Source organism: Cetorhinus maximus, chromosome 19, assembly GCF_964194155.1.
Source record: "Cetorhinus maximus chromosome 19, sCetMax3.hap1.1, whole genome shotgun sequence".
Lineage (NCBI taxonomy): Eukaryota > Metazoa > Chordata > Chondrichthyes > Lamniformes > Cetorhinidae > Cetorhinus > Cetorhinus maximus.
The window spans coordinates 40,815,213-40,833,544 of NC_135897.1; the positions used below are offsets into that span (position 1 = coordinate 40,815,213).

Sequence of the window (18,332 nt, forward strand, 5' to 3'; positions counted from 1 at the left end):
AAACTTTATTCTCTGTGTGATGCAGTATTCCTTCCCCTCATTCAATTAATGTATAAGGTGTTTTGAACTAAGTGTTTTGAATTAAGACAGAATTTTTAAAATTGGTATGCTGGCAACACATTTCACAGTGGTAATAAACAGGGAAAATAACAACCTATTGTTACTATTTTGAATCTGCCCTATTTGTAAGTCCTTTATAGTCATGGACACTATATGGCACAAGTTTGCGTGAAGCCCAAAACCCATCCTATCATAGACATGTGTGAAGTATGTGCTCAATATAAGTTGAGATGTATTTACCCTCTGTTGGCTGGGAAGCAGTTTGGAAAGGCATAGGGGAAAACTTGGGTTTTTACTGCCTAAGCATTATCTGGGTGGAGCTCAGAAAGAAAACGCAGGTGGGGTGGAACACATGTCCACAACAGTACACCTGAGTGCCCTTTTAAAGAATGAAAAATCTGGCAGCCTCTGTTCTTTGCATGCAACACTCCCTGTCTGATCCCTGCAATCTGCCCAGGTAATGCTTAACACACAGGTGGTGAAGACAAATCTCTATGCCATATATTATATGACAAGATCTGATTGCAATAAAGGGTTCAGCACATACTAGTCAGAAAGAAATGGCATAAAACATGTCTTTTTTCAAGCTGATTTGATCTGCTTTATGAAATTGTGGAAAGGTTTGAGCCTGTGAAGACTGAAATATAAAAATGAACTCATAAGTACCCTATTAGTCAGATACTGTACGGCTTATATGATACATTGTGGACATGTCCATAGACACTGCTTTCAAGCATGTAATAATGTAAATACAATGCACTATGCAAATGGTGAAACTGGTTATAACTAAGTACCATCTGCTATCTTCACAGATTAAGGAGAATTTACTTAGCCATTAATCATATCCAAGCAGCACCATATAGACCTGTGCGCCAACATGAACAAACCACACTGGAAGTAGGAAGTAGCACAAATACACACAATTCAGAAGATGTTGACACTAATGAGGATGCCAAAAGACAGGGCAATGAAGAGCTGGCAGTGATATCGAGAGCCCAACAGATTTAGGCCTAGCATGTTGTATGTTCCTACTGAGACTAAATCTAAAGTGCGTCTGCTTTCATATGGAGGCAACAGCAGCAGAAATATTGGGTGAGATTTTAACTCAGTCAAAACCCAACCACTCACACAGAGTTAAAATTGGGCCTATCGAGTTGCTGTTTACCTCCTTCTGAATGACAATAATGTAGTTTGGTAGTGGGAGCAGGATGCTCAATATCCAGATTTGCAATGGTAACTCCCCCACGAGTGATGTTATGGATCAATGGTTGGTCGTACAGCGACCTGCCATTAGGCATATGGCAATATCAGAGCTCCGCAGGCCACTGGCACAGAAGGGGAATTTTTCAAAAAGCTGCATTGTTGCCATGGAGGCTTTGGACTTCAGACTCTGGCTTTCAATAATTTCCGGCTTCAACTTACTTGGAGAATAGTGACTGGCAACCGGGGAGAGATGTCCACTATTTTATATCCACACTGACCAATGGTCATTGTGAAACAGGTGTCCTCCTGCAGTGGCCACATGGAGTAGAATAAGTATTGCCAATTAGCATGTATGCCCATGGCAGTTCTGTGCCCTTGTGTAGCCCTGTAACTAAGCACTGCCTCAGAAATTACTGAGTTCATTGCAATAAGTATACTTATGAGGTCATTCAGTATTAGCCCCACATCCTTCAAATTGAATCCTTCAATATGAGGAGCATATTATAGGGCATATTGACCACCAGTGAGAGGCTGACAACATGCAAGAGGCAAATGTGACATTAAATATACACACCACTAATATTGAAGATTATTATTCCGTACAGTCTGTCATTCTTTAATTGTGTAGAAATTACACAATATATGCAAACATGGGAAATAAATGTGGATCCCAAATAGCTGTTCTATGATTGTAAGTATGTCCAAAAGAAAATAATCAGTTCAATTGAGGAGCTCACTGCAAGAACTAGCCATTGAGATCTTCATGGCCCTGTATCCCTACATGCTGTGAGAAATTGACTTCAAAATACTTATCCTCATTTGAAAATCTTTCTATGGTTTCATTCTATCCGAGTGCCTCTATCCAGCTGTCTGCACTCTTTGCTTCTCCAACTCTGCCTTACTCACTTGGTGGCCACTGTATCAATCATTATTCTTTGAAATTCTCCTCAAAAATTGTTTTGTTTTGCCACTTCACTCCAATCTTCAAAAGTATCTTAATTCTTTTTTTTGGTAGTACATTTGTCTGACCCGTCTCAATTCTTTTTCCTTTTTCTCTGCTCAGTGTCCGCCCACCATTTACTATCTTGTAAAACACTGTGATGTTTCTGTTACGTGAACAGTGATACAGAAATGCAAAAAGAACATAAAAAAAGCTAGAAAAACTCAGCAGGTCAGGCAGCATCTGTGGAGAGAAACAGAGTTAACGTTTCAGGTTGATGACCTTTCATCAGAACATATGGAAATGTAAGTTGTTTGTGGTGGTGTTAGTATTGGTCAGTTACTAGTTCTTGCTGAGTTATATGTGGCAGGGTGCATCAAAATAAGCGGGTCTGTTACCCATCTCAAAGCAGTAGCATATGGCAATCATCTGACTCCTGAGATGTCCCCTGTGGATTCTTGGAAGGCCTCTGTGATAGAAAATACAAGGCAACCCGCACTGCAGACCTCGGCTGCTCCTACAGCTCTTAATACAACAAGTGGCAGAGGTCAGTAACAATCTCCCTGTTGAACCTGACTCTCCTCAACCATTGTTTCTCTCATATCTGGCATCTGACTCCATTAAACTGAGACAGTGGCTAGGGGAACATTTACTACAACTCACAATCCTCCCATGTCTCCTGCATTTGTGGACATCCTGTACTCTCTCTTGCTTATCCTGCTTTTTCACCATGATGTACAAATATTAGTTGCTACACCATGCTTGTAGTGAGAACACTCTGCTATTAATCACTACTCCTATGTCATAACACTTTGGTCTCAAAATTCCTGGGGTCAGACTGGGCACAAGTAACAGCTATGGGATAGATCCCGCTCTGCTGGTTTCTGGACAGGTGAGCAACCAGCAGAACTTCCTCCTGCTGCCCCCACCGATGACAGCCCCTTATAGGCTTTCCAAAAGCCCCAAACATTTTCTGAGGCATCAATTATCTTCCCCGTCAGTTTAGCTCTAGTAGAAACTGAAGAGTTAAAAGATATGTTTTCTTTGGCCAATTTGGACCTCTCCAAGGATTGTGCTGCACTTTGGAAAGCCAGATCAGACTGTTGCTGTCTTTGCAGACACTGGTGGCTATGCAATTTTTAAAATACTTTCACATGATGTGGGTATTGCTGGCTAGGCCAGCATTTGTTCCCCCATCCCAAATTGCTCTTGGGAAGGTGGTGATAAGCCACCTTTTGAACTGCTGCAGTCCATGTGGTGTAGGTACACCCACTGTGATGTTAGAATGGGAATTCCAGGATTTCGACACAGAAACAGTGAAGGAATGGTGATATGGTTCCAAGTCAGGATGGTGAGTGGCTTGGAGGGGTGGTGGTGTTCCCATGCATCTGCTGCCTTTGACCTTCTAGGTGGCAGAGGTCATAGATTTGGAAGATGCTATCAAAGGAGCCTTGGTGAGTTGCTGATTGCCTCTTGTATATGGTATACACTGCTGTCATTGTGCATCAGTGGTAAAGAGGGTGAATGTTTACGGTGGTGTGGCATGTCAGTCAAAGGGGTTGCTTTGTCCTGGCTGGTGTTGAGGTTCTTGAGTGTTGTTGGAGCTGCACTCATCCAGGCAAGTGGAGAGTATGCCATCATATTTCTTGTCCCTTGTAGATGATGGACGGACTTTGGGGAGTCAGGAGATGAGTTACTTGCCAAAGGATTCCTAACCTCTGATTTGCCTTTGTAACTACAGTATTTATATGGCTGGTGCAGTTCAGTTCCTGGTCAATGGTAACCCCCAGGATGTTGACAGTGGAGGATTCGGTGATGGTAATGCCATTGAATGTCAAAAGGAGATGGTTAGTTTCTCTCTTGTTGGAGATGGTCATTGCCTTATGTCACTTGTGTGGTGTGAATGTTACTTGCCACTTATCAGCTGAAGCCTGAATGTTATCTAGGTCTTGCTGCATATGGAAATGGACTGATTCAGTATCTGAGGACTCGTGAATCGTACTGAACATTGTTCAATCATCAGTGAACATCCCCACTTCTGACCTAATGATGGAAGGAAGGTCATTGATGAAGCAGTTGAAGATGGTTGGACTGAGGACACTACCCTGAGGAACTCCTGCAGCGTTATCCTGGACTATAATTGACCTCCAACAACCACAACCACCTTTCTTCGTACTAGGTATGACTCCAACCAGTGGAGAGTTTTCCCCTTGATTCCCATTGATTTCAGTTTTGCTGGGGCTCCTTCATGCCACATTCGGCCAAATGCAGCCTTGATGTTAATGGCAGTCACTCTCACCTCACCCCTTGAATTCGACCAAGGCTGTAATGAGGTCAGGAGCTGAGTTGCCCTGACGGAACCCAAACTGAGCGTCAGCAGGTCATTGTTGTGTAAGTGCTGCTTGTTAGCACTGACAATGACACCTTCCACGATAATCAAGAGTAGATCGATGGGGCAGCAATTGGCAGGGTTGGATTTCTCCAGTTTTTTGGACAGGGCATGCCTGGGCAATTTTCCACATTGTCAGGTGTTGTAGCTGTACTGGAATAGCTTAGCTAGGGGCTTGGCTAGTTCTGCAGCACAAGTCGTCAGTACTATTACCAGAATGTTGTCAGGGTCCATGGCTTTTGCAGTATCCATTGCCTTTAGCCCATCCCCAGAATTTAAGAGAAAGTCTCCAACTTTGGGCAAGGTCAGTTCGGGGTTCTGCTCCACTGTAGTTACATTGGAGCGATGCCTCAGGAGTTTCCAGGCATTCTTGTTCATAATCCTCACTTATATCAGGTCTGATTATTGGTAAAATAATCACCTTTGAAATAGTCTTCGTAGGCACAGAACGTTGCTCATTTATTATCTTTATGAACCCTTAATAAGTTCATCTAGCCTTTTTCTCAACTTTAGCAAGCATTTCTAGTATCTCAGGAGGATAGGAATGCTGAGAGCATGGACAATGGAATGTCAGACCCAAAGGTTTCTTAATTAACAACACTTCATACTTTTAGAAGACTTCCAATATTGTACTTTGGAACTTGTCCAATCATCTAAGAACTATGAAGAGATATAAAAGTTACTTTTTTTAGGAATTGTCCAAAATCACTTATGCAGTAATCCAGCCAAAAGTTTTAGCAATAGTGCATCAAGGACAACATATTGCTTCATCATACAATGTTAAAAGTTTATTTTTGTTAATCTGAGCAAATGAGTCTGCAGGCAAAGCTGGACAAGTCCAGATGTCATACATCTATTTCAGGTGGGGCTCAGGTAGAGAAATAGTTTTACTTTAAAAGATGACTTTCAAATTTTATACATACTGCAAGCTAATATATGAAGCTAATGTTACATCTGTTTTGTTGATGCAAATTTAACAATTACTGTATATATGTTCACTTTTGATCTTTAATGTGTCAATTGAGACTAGGGTATATATGTTTTTCTATTTACTGATTTTGATGAAGTAGTAGTTGGGAACATAAAGCAATTAATTCATATTCATATCTAACTTTTCGCTAAAATTAGGAGATAAAGGAAAATGTACCCTTACTATTTCTATTTGTCTTGGTGATATAAAGGGTATTTCATGTGATTGCATTCTAAACATAATGCTATTAAGACTTGAAAATTATTACTATTGACAGCATAACAGTATTCTGATCTGAGCTAATACACATTTTCTGTTCAGCCTGAACTATTCTTTTTAATAATTTTGATCACATTTAAATTCCTATTGAGATTATTTTTATGGCACAACAGAGCTGATTGGATCAGTGCTCTACTTATAATTTAATACAACATTTGTGTTTACTTTTTGCAATGTTAGATGCTTCCTATAAGATGCATGACATTCGGCACTCAGGGTTCTTACTTAACCTTTCTCTTCTCTCCTTACATCTATGAGGATAAGCTCACACACCATCCTACTCAAAATATGGCCACCATATTACTTTAACAGGAGAGTTCGTGTTCTTATGAGGTAGCAGAAAACTGAGCAGTTCCCTCTTGTTATAAATCAGTATAATAATGAGACTTGTTTCCTTTTATGAATTTGTACTGTATCGTTATTCACTCTAAATTAGATACCCCATGACTAGATTTATGTTTGCTTTGTCTTTGTTGAATGCATCTGACTCTGATGTAATGATCAGTCAACTATATATGATAAAGAAAGATTTTAAAAATTGGGATATGTACTCCATGGGTCAGTGAGAAATGAAAAAAAAAATCAGTTTAATTGTTCTCTATTCTTGTTGCATTGAAATGTTATATTGATTATTTTGAATTTTTCATGCCCTAAAGTTATCATTAACTCAGCATGCCAAGTGTAGTATTTGTTCAGTGTCTTTAGATAGATTTCTCAGCACTGTATTTGATACATGTACATCCTTTACAGGGAATTGGCTCTCTCAAGTTGCTGAGTAAATACTTAGGCACAACATGGACTGCCTAGATGTGACATTGAACCAGAGATTTATTAGAGGATCCCATTGGCCCCAGCAGCAAAAACAAAATCCTGGCCTAATTTTTCACTGACTGTTTAACCAGTTACATCTGGGTTGTTAAGTGAAGTGCTCCATCTATAGCTATGTTGGCACCAGGAAGAGAATCCTATCACAAAAGCCTATTAACACAATGCCATAAACTCTTTCTAATATAATTCCTACATAACAGGTAAGACAATTTGGATAGCAGCCGATTAATTACTCGCTTCATCCTACTATTCAGAACAATCTTGTTAGCATTGCCATATTGAAAATACTCCTCAAAGTCTTGCCACTTTGCCAAACCTGCCAATCAAAAGCAGAGTTGTGATTGACTGACAATGATCTTAAGAGTCATCCTGAGAAACAGATCTTTATATTAAAATATGAACATAGTATGACAGATCAAGCATATTTTATTAATGTCTGAGAATGCCGCTTCAAAATATCTATAGTGTAAATATAACCAGAGCACTTGTGTTGGGGGTAATCTTGACTTTGGGTGATAGTGCAAAAAGAGCAATGTTGGATCTGCCACAAGTTTTGCATCTCCCCCAATTTTAATTTTTGTTGACTCTAAAGTCAAAATGACCACTGTGGGCGCTAGAACATAACTTGAATTTGGTGGGCTGTATAACTAGGGGATTAGTTGGAAGAATGTGTACAGGCTGAATTATCCAGCAGCCATTGATGTTTATCAGCTGATCACAGAGCAGCAATTGATGAAGGCCACAGAGAAGTTCGTAAGTTATACCATCCTGTTATTCTATCTGAAGAAAAAAATCTGGAGCTTATGGCGTGTAGGACACGGAAGAGCTAAAAAGAGGAGCAAATCTAAACAACTAAATATTTGTCACATGTCAAATGTCCATATGTTATGTACCTAAGAATTTATGCTACAAACTATACAGATACATTTATTCTCCTTTATCATGCAGTTTGTTAAAAGAATTCCCCTTTTGTCAGGGTTAGTTAGATTTATTCAGCTTTTTTAATTCACAGTTACTCAATGAATGGCTGCTCAGTAGCTGTTCTACTGATTATGTAAACCATTGAATCAGCAACAGAGTTCCTGAATGTTAATTAGTTTTTGCTTTATTGCTTAAATTGGCTGTTCTTTATAAAACTGTTGATCACAATTAGTTTAGTAACGTAGCATAAGATTTGCACTGTGCATTGTATTATATATAATAGAAATATTTTAAGAAGAGAATTGAAAATGATTATAGATAAAAAGAGTAATATTTTGACCTCAGCCAGTTAAAATGAATGTGCGGCTACTTGGTCTGTCCAATTCTACAAGCCGTCTAGCACTGACCATTCAGATGTGAATATTATGACCTTTACTATTATTATCACATACATTGCTAAAATTTGCACAGCATTACTTGAAGAACCTTGCCCTTATGTGCTCAATGCCATTCACTGGTCATCAGTCTTACTGTTGTTTCTGAATTTTACCACCATTACAGTTATATTATCAGGACATCCTCTGTAAAAAGATTGCAGAACAATGCTTTTTGCACCAAAGTGTGGCTCATCAAGACGTTCTTTGATGAATCTGACTGCTTCTTCATTGCTGAAAGCATCCCACAGACCATCTGAAGCCAGGATCATGAACTGTGGCTGTAGTTTATCGAGGTCAAAAGACAGGATATCAGGGTCAGAGATGACGACATTGAGGTTTTTGAGAGGGTAATCTCCCAGGGAGCGAGACATTGCCAAAATTCCTTGGACCCTCCATGAACCATTGAAACTTATGAAACCACCTATAACAAAATAAAGCATGTATATACTTAAAGCGTATGTGTTTATATTATTATAATATAATGTTGCTCCATTGTAGTAATAGGAATAAGTCTGTAAACTTCCTGATTGTATCATGGTATCATGTGATCAGAATAGACCAGAATCTAATATTGGTCCATGGCGGCAATGTAATATCATAGCGGAATCAAGTGGCAGGATAAAATTAAGCTCTTTTATTTCAACACACTTAAAATTTCAGTTACACTTTATAAATGATTACAGCCATTTAATTTATTTACGTATTAGGTATTTGTGCAGAGCTGTAATGGTTGCCATCTGTTTTAGAAACATAGGAACAGGAGGAGGCCATTTAACCCTCGAGCTTGTTCCACCATTCAATGACCTTATGGCTGATTCTTGACCTAACTCCATATATTCACCTTTGCCTCATATCCCTTAATATCTTTGGTTAACAAAAATCCATCAATCTCAGAACTAACCTGAACAACTGATCTAGCATCGATTACCGTTTGTGGAGTTGAATTCTAAACTTCCACAACACTGTGTGTAGAAGCATTCCCTAATTTCACTCCTGAGATGCTCCTTTGCCCTTAGCCTGGGACTTCCCAACCAGCAGAAATACCTTCTCCCTATCAACTCTATCTGTTCCCCTTAATATCTCGAAAAATTTGATCAGATCACCCTTCATCCTTATAAATTCCAGGGAATAGTTCGGGATATGATATTGATTGATTAGACCCTGTTAAGAAACAACAAATTAGAAGAAGGTATCTATGATGAAGGGTAGGGTCATTTAGTTTCCATGGAGCAACCAATTCACCAGAAATTGCCATTCATTCACTCATTTTGAATAATGTAATGATGGATGAAGTATTGAGCCCACAAGACAGATTTATTTAAAGTTTTATGTAACCTGTCAAATTTTCTTACAGGCAGGAAGTGTACAATTCATTGAGATGAAAGTGCATAACCAGCCATATTGGTCAAGGTCAAAAAATCACCATGCAGTGCCCACGCTTCAAATAGGCATAGGCACATTGCACATGCAAAAAAAAAGGGTTCATTGTTTGTTTGAGGCCACCACTGCATAATTGCCTTGCCCAGGTCTACATGCAGCCTATCAGGAAGCCCTTAAAGGGACCTTAAAGGAAATGTCTGTTTAGGTTGCAAGTGTAGAAAAAAATGCAACTCTGTACTAGCGCAAACTCGATGGGCCGAATGGCCTCCTTCAGCCCTGTAAAGATACTGTGATACTGTGAACCAGACCTTTTTAGCACATCATTCTTTTTGAAAGAGCTAACCACTCCCTTCTCCATTGCTCTGTAAATTTTCCCTTCCAGTATTTATCCAATTGTCTTTTGGAAGTTATTATTGCATCAGTTTCCTCCAGCCTTTCAGGCAGTGCATTCCAGATCATAACAGCACAGTGTAAAAGAATTTCTCCTCATCATGTCTCTGCTTCTTTTACATTAAACCTGTGTCCTCTGGTTATTGACTCTTCTGCCACTGGAAGCAGTTTCTCCTTATTTACTGTATTAAAACCCTTTATGATTTTGAACATCTCTATTATATCTCCCTGTAACCCTTTCTGCTCTAAGGAGAGCAACCCAAGCTTCTCTAGTCTCTCTATGTAACTGAAGTCCCACATGTCTGGTATCACCCTAGTTAATATCCTCCACATCCTCTCTATACCATCTCTAAGGCCTTGACATCCTTTCCAAAGTGTAGTGCCCAGAATTAATACCCCAAGTGGGGCCTTACCAGTCTTTTATAAAGGATTAGCCGATTGTTCCTGTTTTTGTACTTATTCTCTGTTTATAAAGCCTAAGATCCCATATGTTTTTTTACTAGCCTTCTCAACTTGTCGTGCCATGTTCAACAATAGTAATATTTAAGATATAATTACCTGAATTTGTGGCACTGTCAGCCATTGCATTCCCTCTGCCCCCTACCATTACCTTCCCCCTTGATCATAACAGCTACCTCTCCCTCGGCTACTACCTCCTTCCTGACTTAATTGCTCCCCTTCCTGGTCTCTCCCCTTCACTTACCAGAGGGCCATTTCTGACATCACAGTAGCCCAATCTTCAATTGCACTAGTGGTGAGTTGCCTGTTACTGTTCACAGCTTGCCAACTCAAAGGTCAATATCGGATGTGACTAGGTCTTACCATTCAGGAGTAGGGATTGACTTATAGCACATTCAAACTGCCAACAATGCTGAATCACAAAGGTCCAGGTCAACAGCATCAAGGATGATGATGAGATTACATCCTATGATATTTTGCATTGATTTTAGCTTTTTCAGAAACACAATAGTCATAAGATTCTTTTTCACATTACCTGCTCGTTTTATCCTTTTTCTTTCCTTCAACTGATAGGGTTTGTGATCATGTGAAAGAGGAACTGCATTTCCCTCTTTGTCACACAGTACGCCACGAGAATCTCCAACATTTGCAACAGTTAGCTCTTTGTCTGACAGTAGTGCAATCAGACAAGTTGTGCCTGTAAACAAAATACAGATAATTATTATCAGAAATAAGTAAACTGAACTTAGCAATTTTGATATTATAGATTTCTGCATGGGGGTTTACTACCATCAGTAATAGTGATAGCTTCAATACTAGCCAATTTCATTACATTTTTGACCAGTGAAGAATATCAAATATTTAAACAATTTCAAAAAATTTCCAGTGGTGGTGTGGTCTTTACTATCTCTTGCAGCTGGTCAGTGCTTATTGTCTGTTATGCCACCAAGTCAGGTAACATTGTGCATCAAATACTCAGTATTATTATGGAGGTGCTGTTTCTAAGATTTCAAAGCTCTGCACCCAACAGAACACTTCAGGCTATGCTATAATTAAAGAAAGGAATAGATGTAACCTTTACTCGCGGAGCTGATTTGTGTACTCTGTAATGTAGTATAAAAATATACAAGGTACAATACTCCTGAAGGCTTAAATTTCATTTAAACAAACATGTGCTTGACTGCTTAATTCCAATTTCGATAAAACATCACTTTGCAGAACAAAATCAATTAGCAATGTTTTGGACCAGATTTTCGGAGAGATTCTCCGACATGGTGAAAATAGTGGAACTGCCTGAAAACTGTAAGTCCCGCCCCGAAACACGGCACTTCCCATTTTCATGGGGGTGGGGTGTGTTTTGCATTGTGCACTTATGGAGGCAGCTCCTCCACTCTAGTCAGATTTTGGTAGCCTAGGAGTGTGGAACCCAATGTTTGCAAAGTAGGGCCGGTAAGAGCAGGTCTGAACTTGGCGTATTTTCTTTGGATAACCAGTTTGGAGAGATTTGGTACCCTTGTCGAATTTGCTTTAAAATTTTATTCTCAGCCCCAGGAGTGATGCAAAACAAATTTCAACTATCTTCCCTTAACCCAAGGGAGTCAGAGGGTGGGGCTCCTGGGGTTGCAGGGCAATAATTTTTGCCACCACTGACTCATGCACATAGGTGCCAGGAAGAACTTTGTACTGGGGAAGGGTGCATAGTGCTTCATGCAAAGGAATATTTGGGCATAAAGATGGGCATAGCACCCTTGCATATAGAGGCCACAGAAGCCAGTCACCGTGAGCAGGCGGAGACCAGAGGAAGAGCAGAAGGACAGGAGGAAAAGGCTGCCGCCTGCACACCTGGGAGGAGATGGAGGAAAGAGAGGACAACCAGGTATTACCCTGTGGGAAGAGTGCAGACCTAGGACATCCTACCTCAACATGATGGGGAACCAATGTTGAAGACGAGTGAGGCTAAGCCATGAGGTGGTGACAGACATCTGTTGCATGGTCCAGCAGCAACTCGAGCCACAATCCATCGACTGCCAGTGGCTGTGAAAGACGGTTACTTTCTATGCCTCAAGGGAACATCAGGAGACCTGTCTGGTATATCCCAGTTAGCAGCAGACATTTGTATTAAGGCAGTAACTAATGCCCTGTTTGCAGAAAGCCACAGCCTTTGCTTAAGTAGTAGGCTTCCCTCAGGTGCAGTGGGTTATTGATTGCACCCATGTTGCCATAAGGGCCCCAGCTCAACATGCGGATACCTTTGTCAATCAAGTCTTTCTGCTCAATCAATGTACAGATGGTCTGTGGCCACAGCAAGGTCTTATTTCATTTGTGTGCAAAGTTCCCTGGCAGCTGCCATGACTCCTTCATACTAAGGAGTTGGCAACTCCCTCGGCTATTTCAACCACCAACATAGATCTGTAGTTGGCTTCTAGGGGACAAGGGCAACTGTTTAAGAACTTGGATAATGATCCCCTTTAGGAGTCCACAAATGGAGGCAGAACGCAACTGGCCATGTCGTCACCAGGAATTGCATTGAGAAGGCAACCGGCATTTTAAACATGTGCTTCAGGTGCTTCGCTCGGCAATATGCCCCAGCAAGGGTATCACGAATAGTAGTGGTGTACTGCAAGCTGCACAACATTGTGCAGTGGAGGGGCATACAAATTGATGACAATGATGCCATGGGCACAGCTCTAACCTCTGAGTAGGAGGAAGATGAGGAGGAGGAACCCCTGTCCATTCAGAAGATTCTGAAATGGATGAGAATGAGGAGGTCACCAAAGGCAGAGCTGCTGGGAGGCATGGCCATGTAGCCAGGACTGACTCTGTGCAGGAGGGGATCATCACCAGACAGGTTATTGTGCAAAATAGATATTACAATTGCCGATATTACAATTGCCATCAGCCAGTCCCTGGTGACATGATTCCACCTAAAGTACCTTGTACATTGACTCCACAATTACTCAAGGGACTACCCAACCCCCACAAGGGAGAGAATAAACATCAATGAGTTGGACTCAGTCACATTTAAATGGCTGAATCCCTCACCATCACAACCATGGGCATCATCGTATTGCAAACACACAAAGTAATGAGTCATTCACAACCTGCCCCCTCACATGAACACCAATGACTGTAAATGAGGGCCCATGCTGCCAAATTGTCCATGATCAAACCATGCCCACAATGCTGAAAGTGACATGACGTCATTCTTAAAGCCCTGTATATGCTGATAGGATTGTATGTTGTCGCATACATGTAGATAAGGCATCTCACACATGATGAGCCCATAACTGTACACAACAGCTCTTTGAAAGAACTTATGCCCCATCCATTCCAGCCAATAGTCCAGTTTCTGACGTGGGCACCACATTCAACATTCCTGGCTTCCATATACTTCTGCTCACCGCACAAAGCACATCCTGTGACACCTGGAATGCAAATGCAGCCAAAGTAATGGACACAGCAGACGACCATTATTACCTGAACAGTGCATGCCCTCTCGAGCTGTGATGCCTACACCCAGGCCAATGTATAATTCTGCAATGTAGATGAATGCCTTGCGCTCAGCACTCATACTTGAGATGCACCCGCTGCCCAGAATCTGTTTGTGGAGTCTGATCATTGAGCCTCCTTAAAGTCAAGCTTGGATGGACAACAAAAGATACAAAGAGCATCTTGGCGCTTGAGCCTTTGACCTCGGGAATCCAATGTGGTACAGAAGAGAAGGAAGAAGCTCCTCAAAGTATCACAAAACAGCCAACAACCTTGATCCTGTTGACAGCACGTCGAGATGGACCTCAGCATGCCGCCCTCATTATTACTGGCAAGAGCCACCTTCATAATGTTACCATTGTTTTTGAGCTCTCTGGAGTACGAACACACACCGAGTCATGTACAAGTGTAAGTAAATATATTCAAATATGCTAAATACAACGTGAAAAGTATAACCACAGTGAACCCATTAGTGCTCTAGACAAGAACACGCCCTTTGCTCACGTACATGCCTATGAAGTACACCCTCATGTTGCCTTGGAGGAGGAGGCAGGCTGCTCGCTTCTCGGGCCAAATGGCAGGAACCTGCTGGGGACCTACTAGCATTTGCATCTCTGCATGGGCAGCTGTGGTCACAGGCACATGTGCAGCAGATGAGGGCTCTGGCGGAGGGGCTGGGGAGGTGGAAGAAGATGAGGGTGCTGAGGATCTCTTCGTACCTTCACCCTCAGTGACCTCCACAGCCCTGGGTTGGCCTTCAGGTGGTGTTGATGAGGCTGGCTGCTGGTGGACAACAGTTGCCCATTCCAGCAACCACTGGGCTAACAGTGCGATCGTCCTGTTAAGGGTACACAGCTCCTCATGTATTCTATGGATGTCAGTGCTCATATTTTGAGCGGACTGATCCAGGCTACTGAGGGAGGCTTACACCCTTTCCCGGCCAAGACATTGCTCTTGCATCCAGTCCAGTGTTGCTGCATGTGTCTCACAGCTCATGAGGTTGAGCCCCTGGGATAATGTGGACTTCATGACAGTGATGGTCTCCTCCATTCGCAGTCCTAGAGCACACACTGCCTCAGGGATGCTTCACTGCCACATATCCACGCATCTGCAGCTGATTATATAAATACAGTGCCCCAAAAGGTGACCCCTGAGGCTGAAGCATCATTGTGACTTTCCTCCCTCCTCTGAGGGGAACTGCGCACAGATGTCTCTAACTCTGACACCTCCTCTTGTACTCTGGGCGGACACTTTCACCCTGTGCCACCGACTCTACACACGTGTTACATCCCTCCGATCTGCCTGTATCTGAATTAACAGTGTGTGGGTTAGTGTGATGTGATCTTCCTCCTCTTGATGCCCGAGGGCTGATCTGGCCCAGCGGGTGTGGGGCATTGGGGAGGGGGGGGGGGGGGGGGGGGATGTGGTTGATGGATCAGAGTTGGGGTATGTGTGAGACACAAAGGAGTTATTTAGAGATAGCCCATCATATTGTGAAAGCACGATCTGATGTGCGCTGTTGCCTTAACCATGCTCGCGCTGCCCATATGATGTACTCCCCCTCATGCTAACTTCCCATTGTGCTCAGTGAACTGGCATCATGGCCTCCACCATTATCACCATGTGCCAAGGTGATTTCAACACTGCCCTTATCACCTGCTAGCAGCGATTCACCATAACCAACAGACAGCTGTTTGGGCACCCTGGCAATCTCCATGGCCATTTGCTCAACAAGACAGATGCGTCTCAGCCAAGTTGACCCTTCCCCAGTTTGGGCCATTCAATGGCGTTCTTTGCCTTTTTGGTCTGCAACACCATGAATTTAGGTTAGCCTGACATATAGTGCATGGAGGGATATTCCTCTTCACTGTCCCTGTGCATCACAGTGCTCATTCACATGTGTTCTGTGTGTACCTACATGAGCTATGTACAATACAAGCCTCAATTCTGAGGCAGAGGTATGTGCCATGTCTTACACCTTAGCTGCAACATGTGGATATAACCCTTCCCGTGAAGCTCTGTGTGGATGAGCCAAGCTACTCACCCTGCTGGAATGCAACTGGTCATTGAACCTTTTCTGGCACTGAATCCATGAGGGCTGATGGTCTCCTGATGTGTTCATAGAAGCTGCAATTTGAATCCAGGCCTTTTTAGTTGTTGCCGTGGTTTACAGCAGTCAGGAGGGTAGGGGACTGGTCTCCTCTTCTGGATCTCTTCCACCAAAACTTGAAGGTCCTGGTCAGAAAAGCGCAGGGCAGCTAGACCAATCTCTTCCCGCACGTCTCCTCTGTGTGACATTCTATCAATATTCATTTTTGATGATCACCGGTAAGGTTTGGTGGAAAAATGTCTCTGCACAAATACTTGGTACCATTTATGTTGTGGCTGTGACTCCAAGTTAGCATGCCGTGCTCTGCGACCACTGACAGCCCTTCTTTATCATACTGTTATTCTGTGACAATGTGCAGCTGTGAGGGACCTGGTCAAACAGTGCGAGCATATCCTGATAGATGGGTGGAAAGAAGGCAAGTGGATGGGAAAGTGAGCATGGTACGGTTCATCATTGATCCATTGAGTGTTGGCAGCTAACTACATCACTGCATAATATCTGTACCAGGTAGTGTCAAGACAATGCCATCTCCATGGCTGTGACTCCATACTTTCAGTGGTTCAGTACAGTACACTTTGATTAGGCAGCAACAATTACAATTCTACCTAAGGGAAAGCCCATGCTGGACCATCTGTTCCAGGCTTAGCTAACAGTTGAACAACAGCTTTGACACTCGTCTGACAAGGCAATGACGTCTCCTCCAAGGCAAACCATTGACGACCAGCCTTTCAAATGGGCCTTTCTGAAGGCCTGCTTTTTATCCGCGCCCAAGTCACCCAACCTGCACTGGGCCCATGTCCAGCCCCTCACTACATCCAGGTCGCCCTCCCTGACTCCTTTATAGCTCGCCTCCAGGATCAAAAATTGTAAGTTCTGGCAACCATTTTTAAAGGTCAGGTTTGCAAAGCTAGGAATTCTCCTGTCTCTGTGCATCTCACCTGAGAACGAAAATCAGGGCCTTTGTCATCATTTAGGCAATTGCACTTTATTTAAAGTAGCTCTATTATTCCAAGTAACATTTAAAGTTTGTTTGGAGGTTTCTATTTACGTGCCCCTTGCCAGATGTGTTTTTGGCGGGAGGGGCATGTAGAATAGGTCGGGTGACTAGTCCATCATCTTCCTACCTACCCGAGCTGATCTCCATAATATACTAGGTGTGTTGGCGCCAAAGTTGGCAGCCTGTCTGTAAATAAATAATTAAATGTCTGCTAGACATGTTAGCAAGCCTATTAACCTGGTAATACGCTGCCCATGCAATAATATGGCTGGTGTACACAGGCAGGTGGGAATGCGCAGGTCGTTTTTTTTATGGCCTACATGAAGAAAGGCGTGAAGGAAGGTGGGGGCACCTCATTTGGGGGGCTACTCTCTGAGCATCAGGGGCACCCCCCAAGATGTGATCCCACTTCCTTCTGCACTGCCTGCCCTCCAAATCCCAGCCCTCCCACTCCCCTCTCCTCCTCCCTGGGCTCCAGGATCCCTCTCCATCCTAAAACCCGGAATTTATATTTCTGGAGCATCCATTCACATCCTCTTCCTGCTTCTTCTTGCAGTCTTGGCAGTTACTGAGTTCTGTCACTGCTGGGGCTTTTGGCATTGCTGGGACTGCCAGCCAATCAGATTAGCTGGCAGCTCCTGAGGGTGGGACTTCCTTCCACTGAGGGGCAGGAGTCCCACTCTCAGCCACTTTAGCCCGCCTGCAGCTTGTTATGGTTGTGGGGTAGGCTTCTTCCAGGCATGTCGGCTTATAGCCGACTTTCCTTCCAGCATGTGGGGCTTTGAGGGGGCAGCCCCTTGTAAAGTGCAGCCTCATGATTACTTTGGGGAAAAAATAATTGTTGGAACCCAGAAGCAAAAAAACAGCTCGGACCAGTACTCTTATTCCCCAGTTTTTTTTTGGTGTTCCATTTTAAGGTATACAAGACCAGTTTGGACCAGTACTCTTATTTCTCAGATTTTACTGTTTTACTGGGAAGTCAAATACTACCTTGTCAGATACAACCTTGTCACGTACAATTTGCACCAAGAATAGAAGAACAATAGTAATTGTAATATTGCTTTATCGATGTTTGGTAAAATACTAAATAATACAGTATACCATAGCTGCTGTGTAGAATAATATACTTCAAGCTCTGTTTCACTTTTTTTTTGGAAGCTCAAGTTCATTTCAAATATGTATTTGCCCTGATTAAATTCGGAAGATTTTCTTAAATGATTAGTTTAACTTCAAGGTCAGAATTATTAATACACACATATACAGTGTAAAATTAGTAAATCAAAATTTACTGATATTAGGTCAGATTTTCCTTTTATAGAACTTGGATGTAAGGAATCATTTGGACAAAGTGGCTTGAGATAAATTGGGCAAATAAAATTACTCACTTGTAGGAAAACCACTTTATTTTCTGCCCATTGATTTAAATAGACTAAAAATTCGACAGGCTCTGTTACAGGCTTAACAGAAGCGATCCTCTATG

The 18,332-nt window shown here is 42.3% G+C and overlaps 1 protein-coding gene across 1 annotated transcript in view; it reads right to left on the minus strand.

Annotated features, from left to right (window-relative positions):
- Positions 1 to 7,043: 7,043 nt before the first annotated feature.
- ppm1lb (protein phosphatase, Mg2+/Mn2+ dependent, 1Lb) overlaps positions 7,044 to 18,332 on the minus strand; it is a 185,138-nt gene continuing 173,849 nt past the window's right edge. The window contains exons 3-4 of the mRNA XM_078563780.1: positions 10,792 to 10,953; positions 7,044 to 8,448 (exon numbers count right to left, since the gene is read on the minus strand). Of these exons, the coding sequence (XP_078419906.1) occupies positions 8,102 to 8,448; positions 10,792 to 10,953 (509 nt within the window). The 3' untranslated portion in view covers positions 7,044 to 8,101. The remainder of the gene's footprint in view (positions 8,449 to 10,791; positions 10,954 to 18,332) is intronic.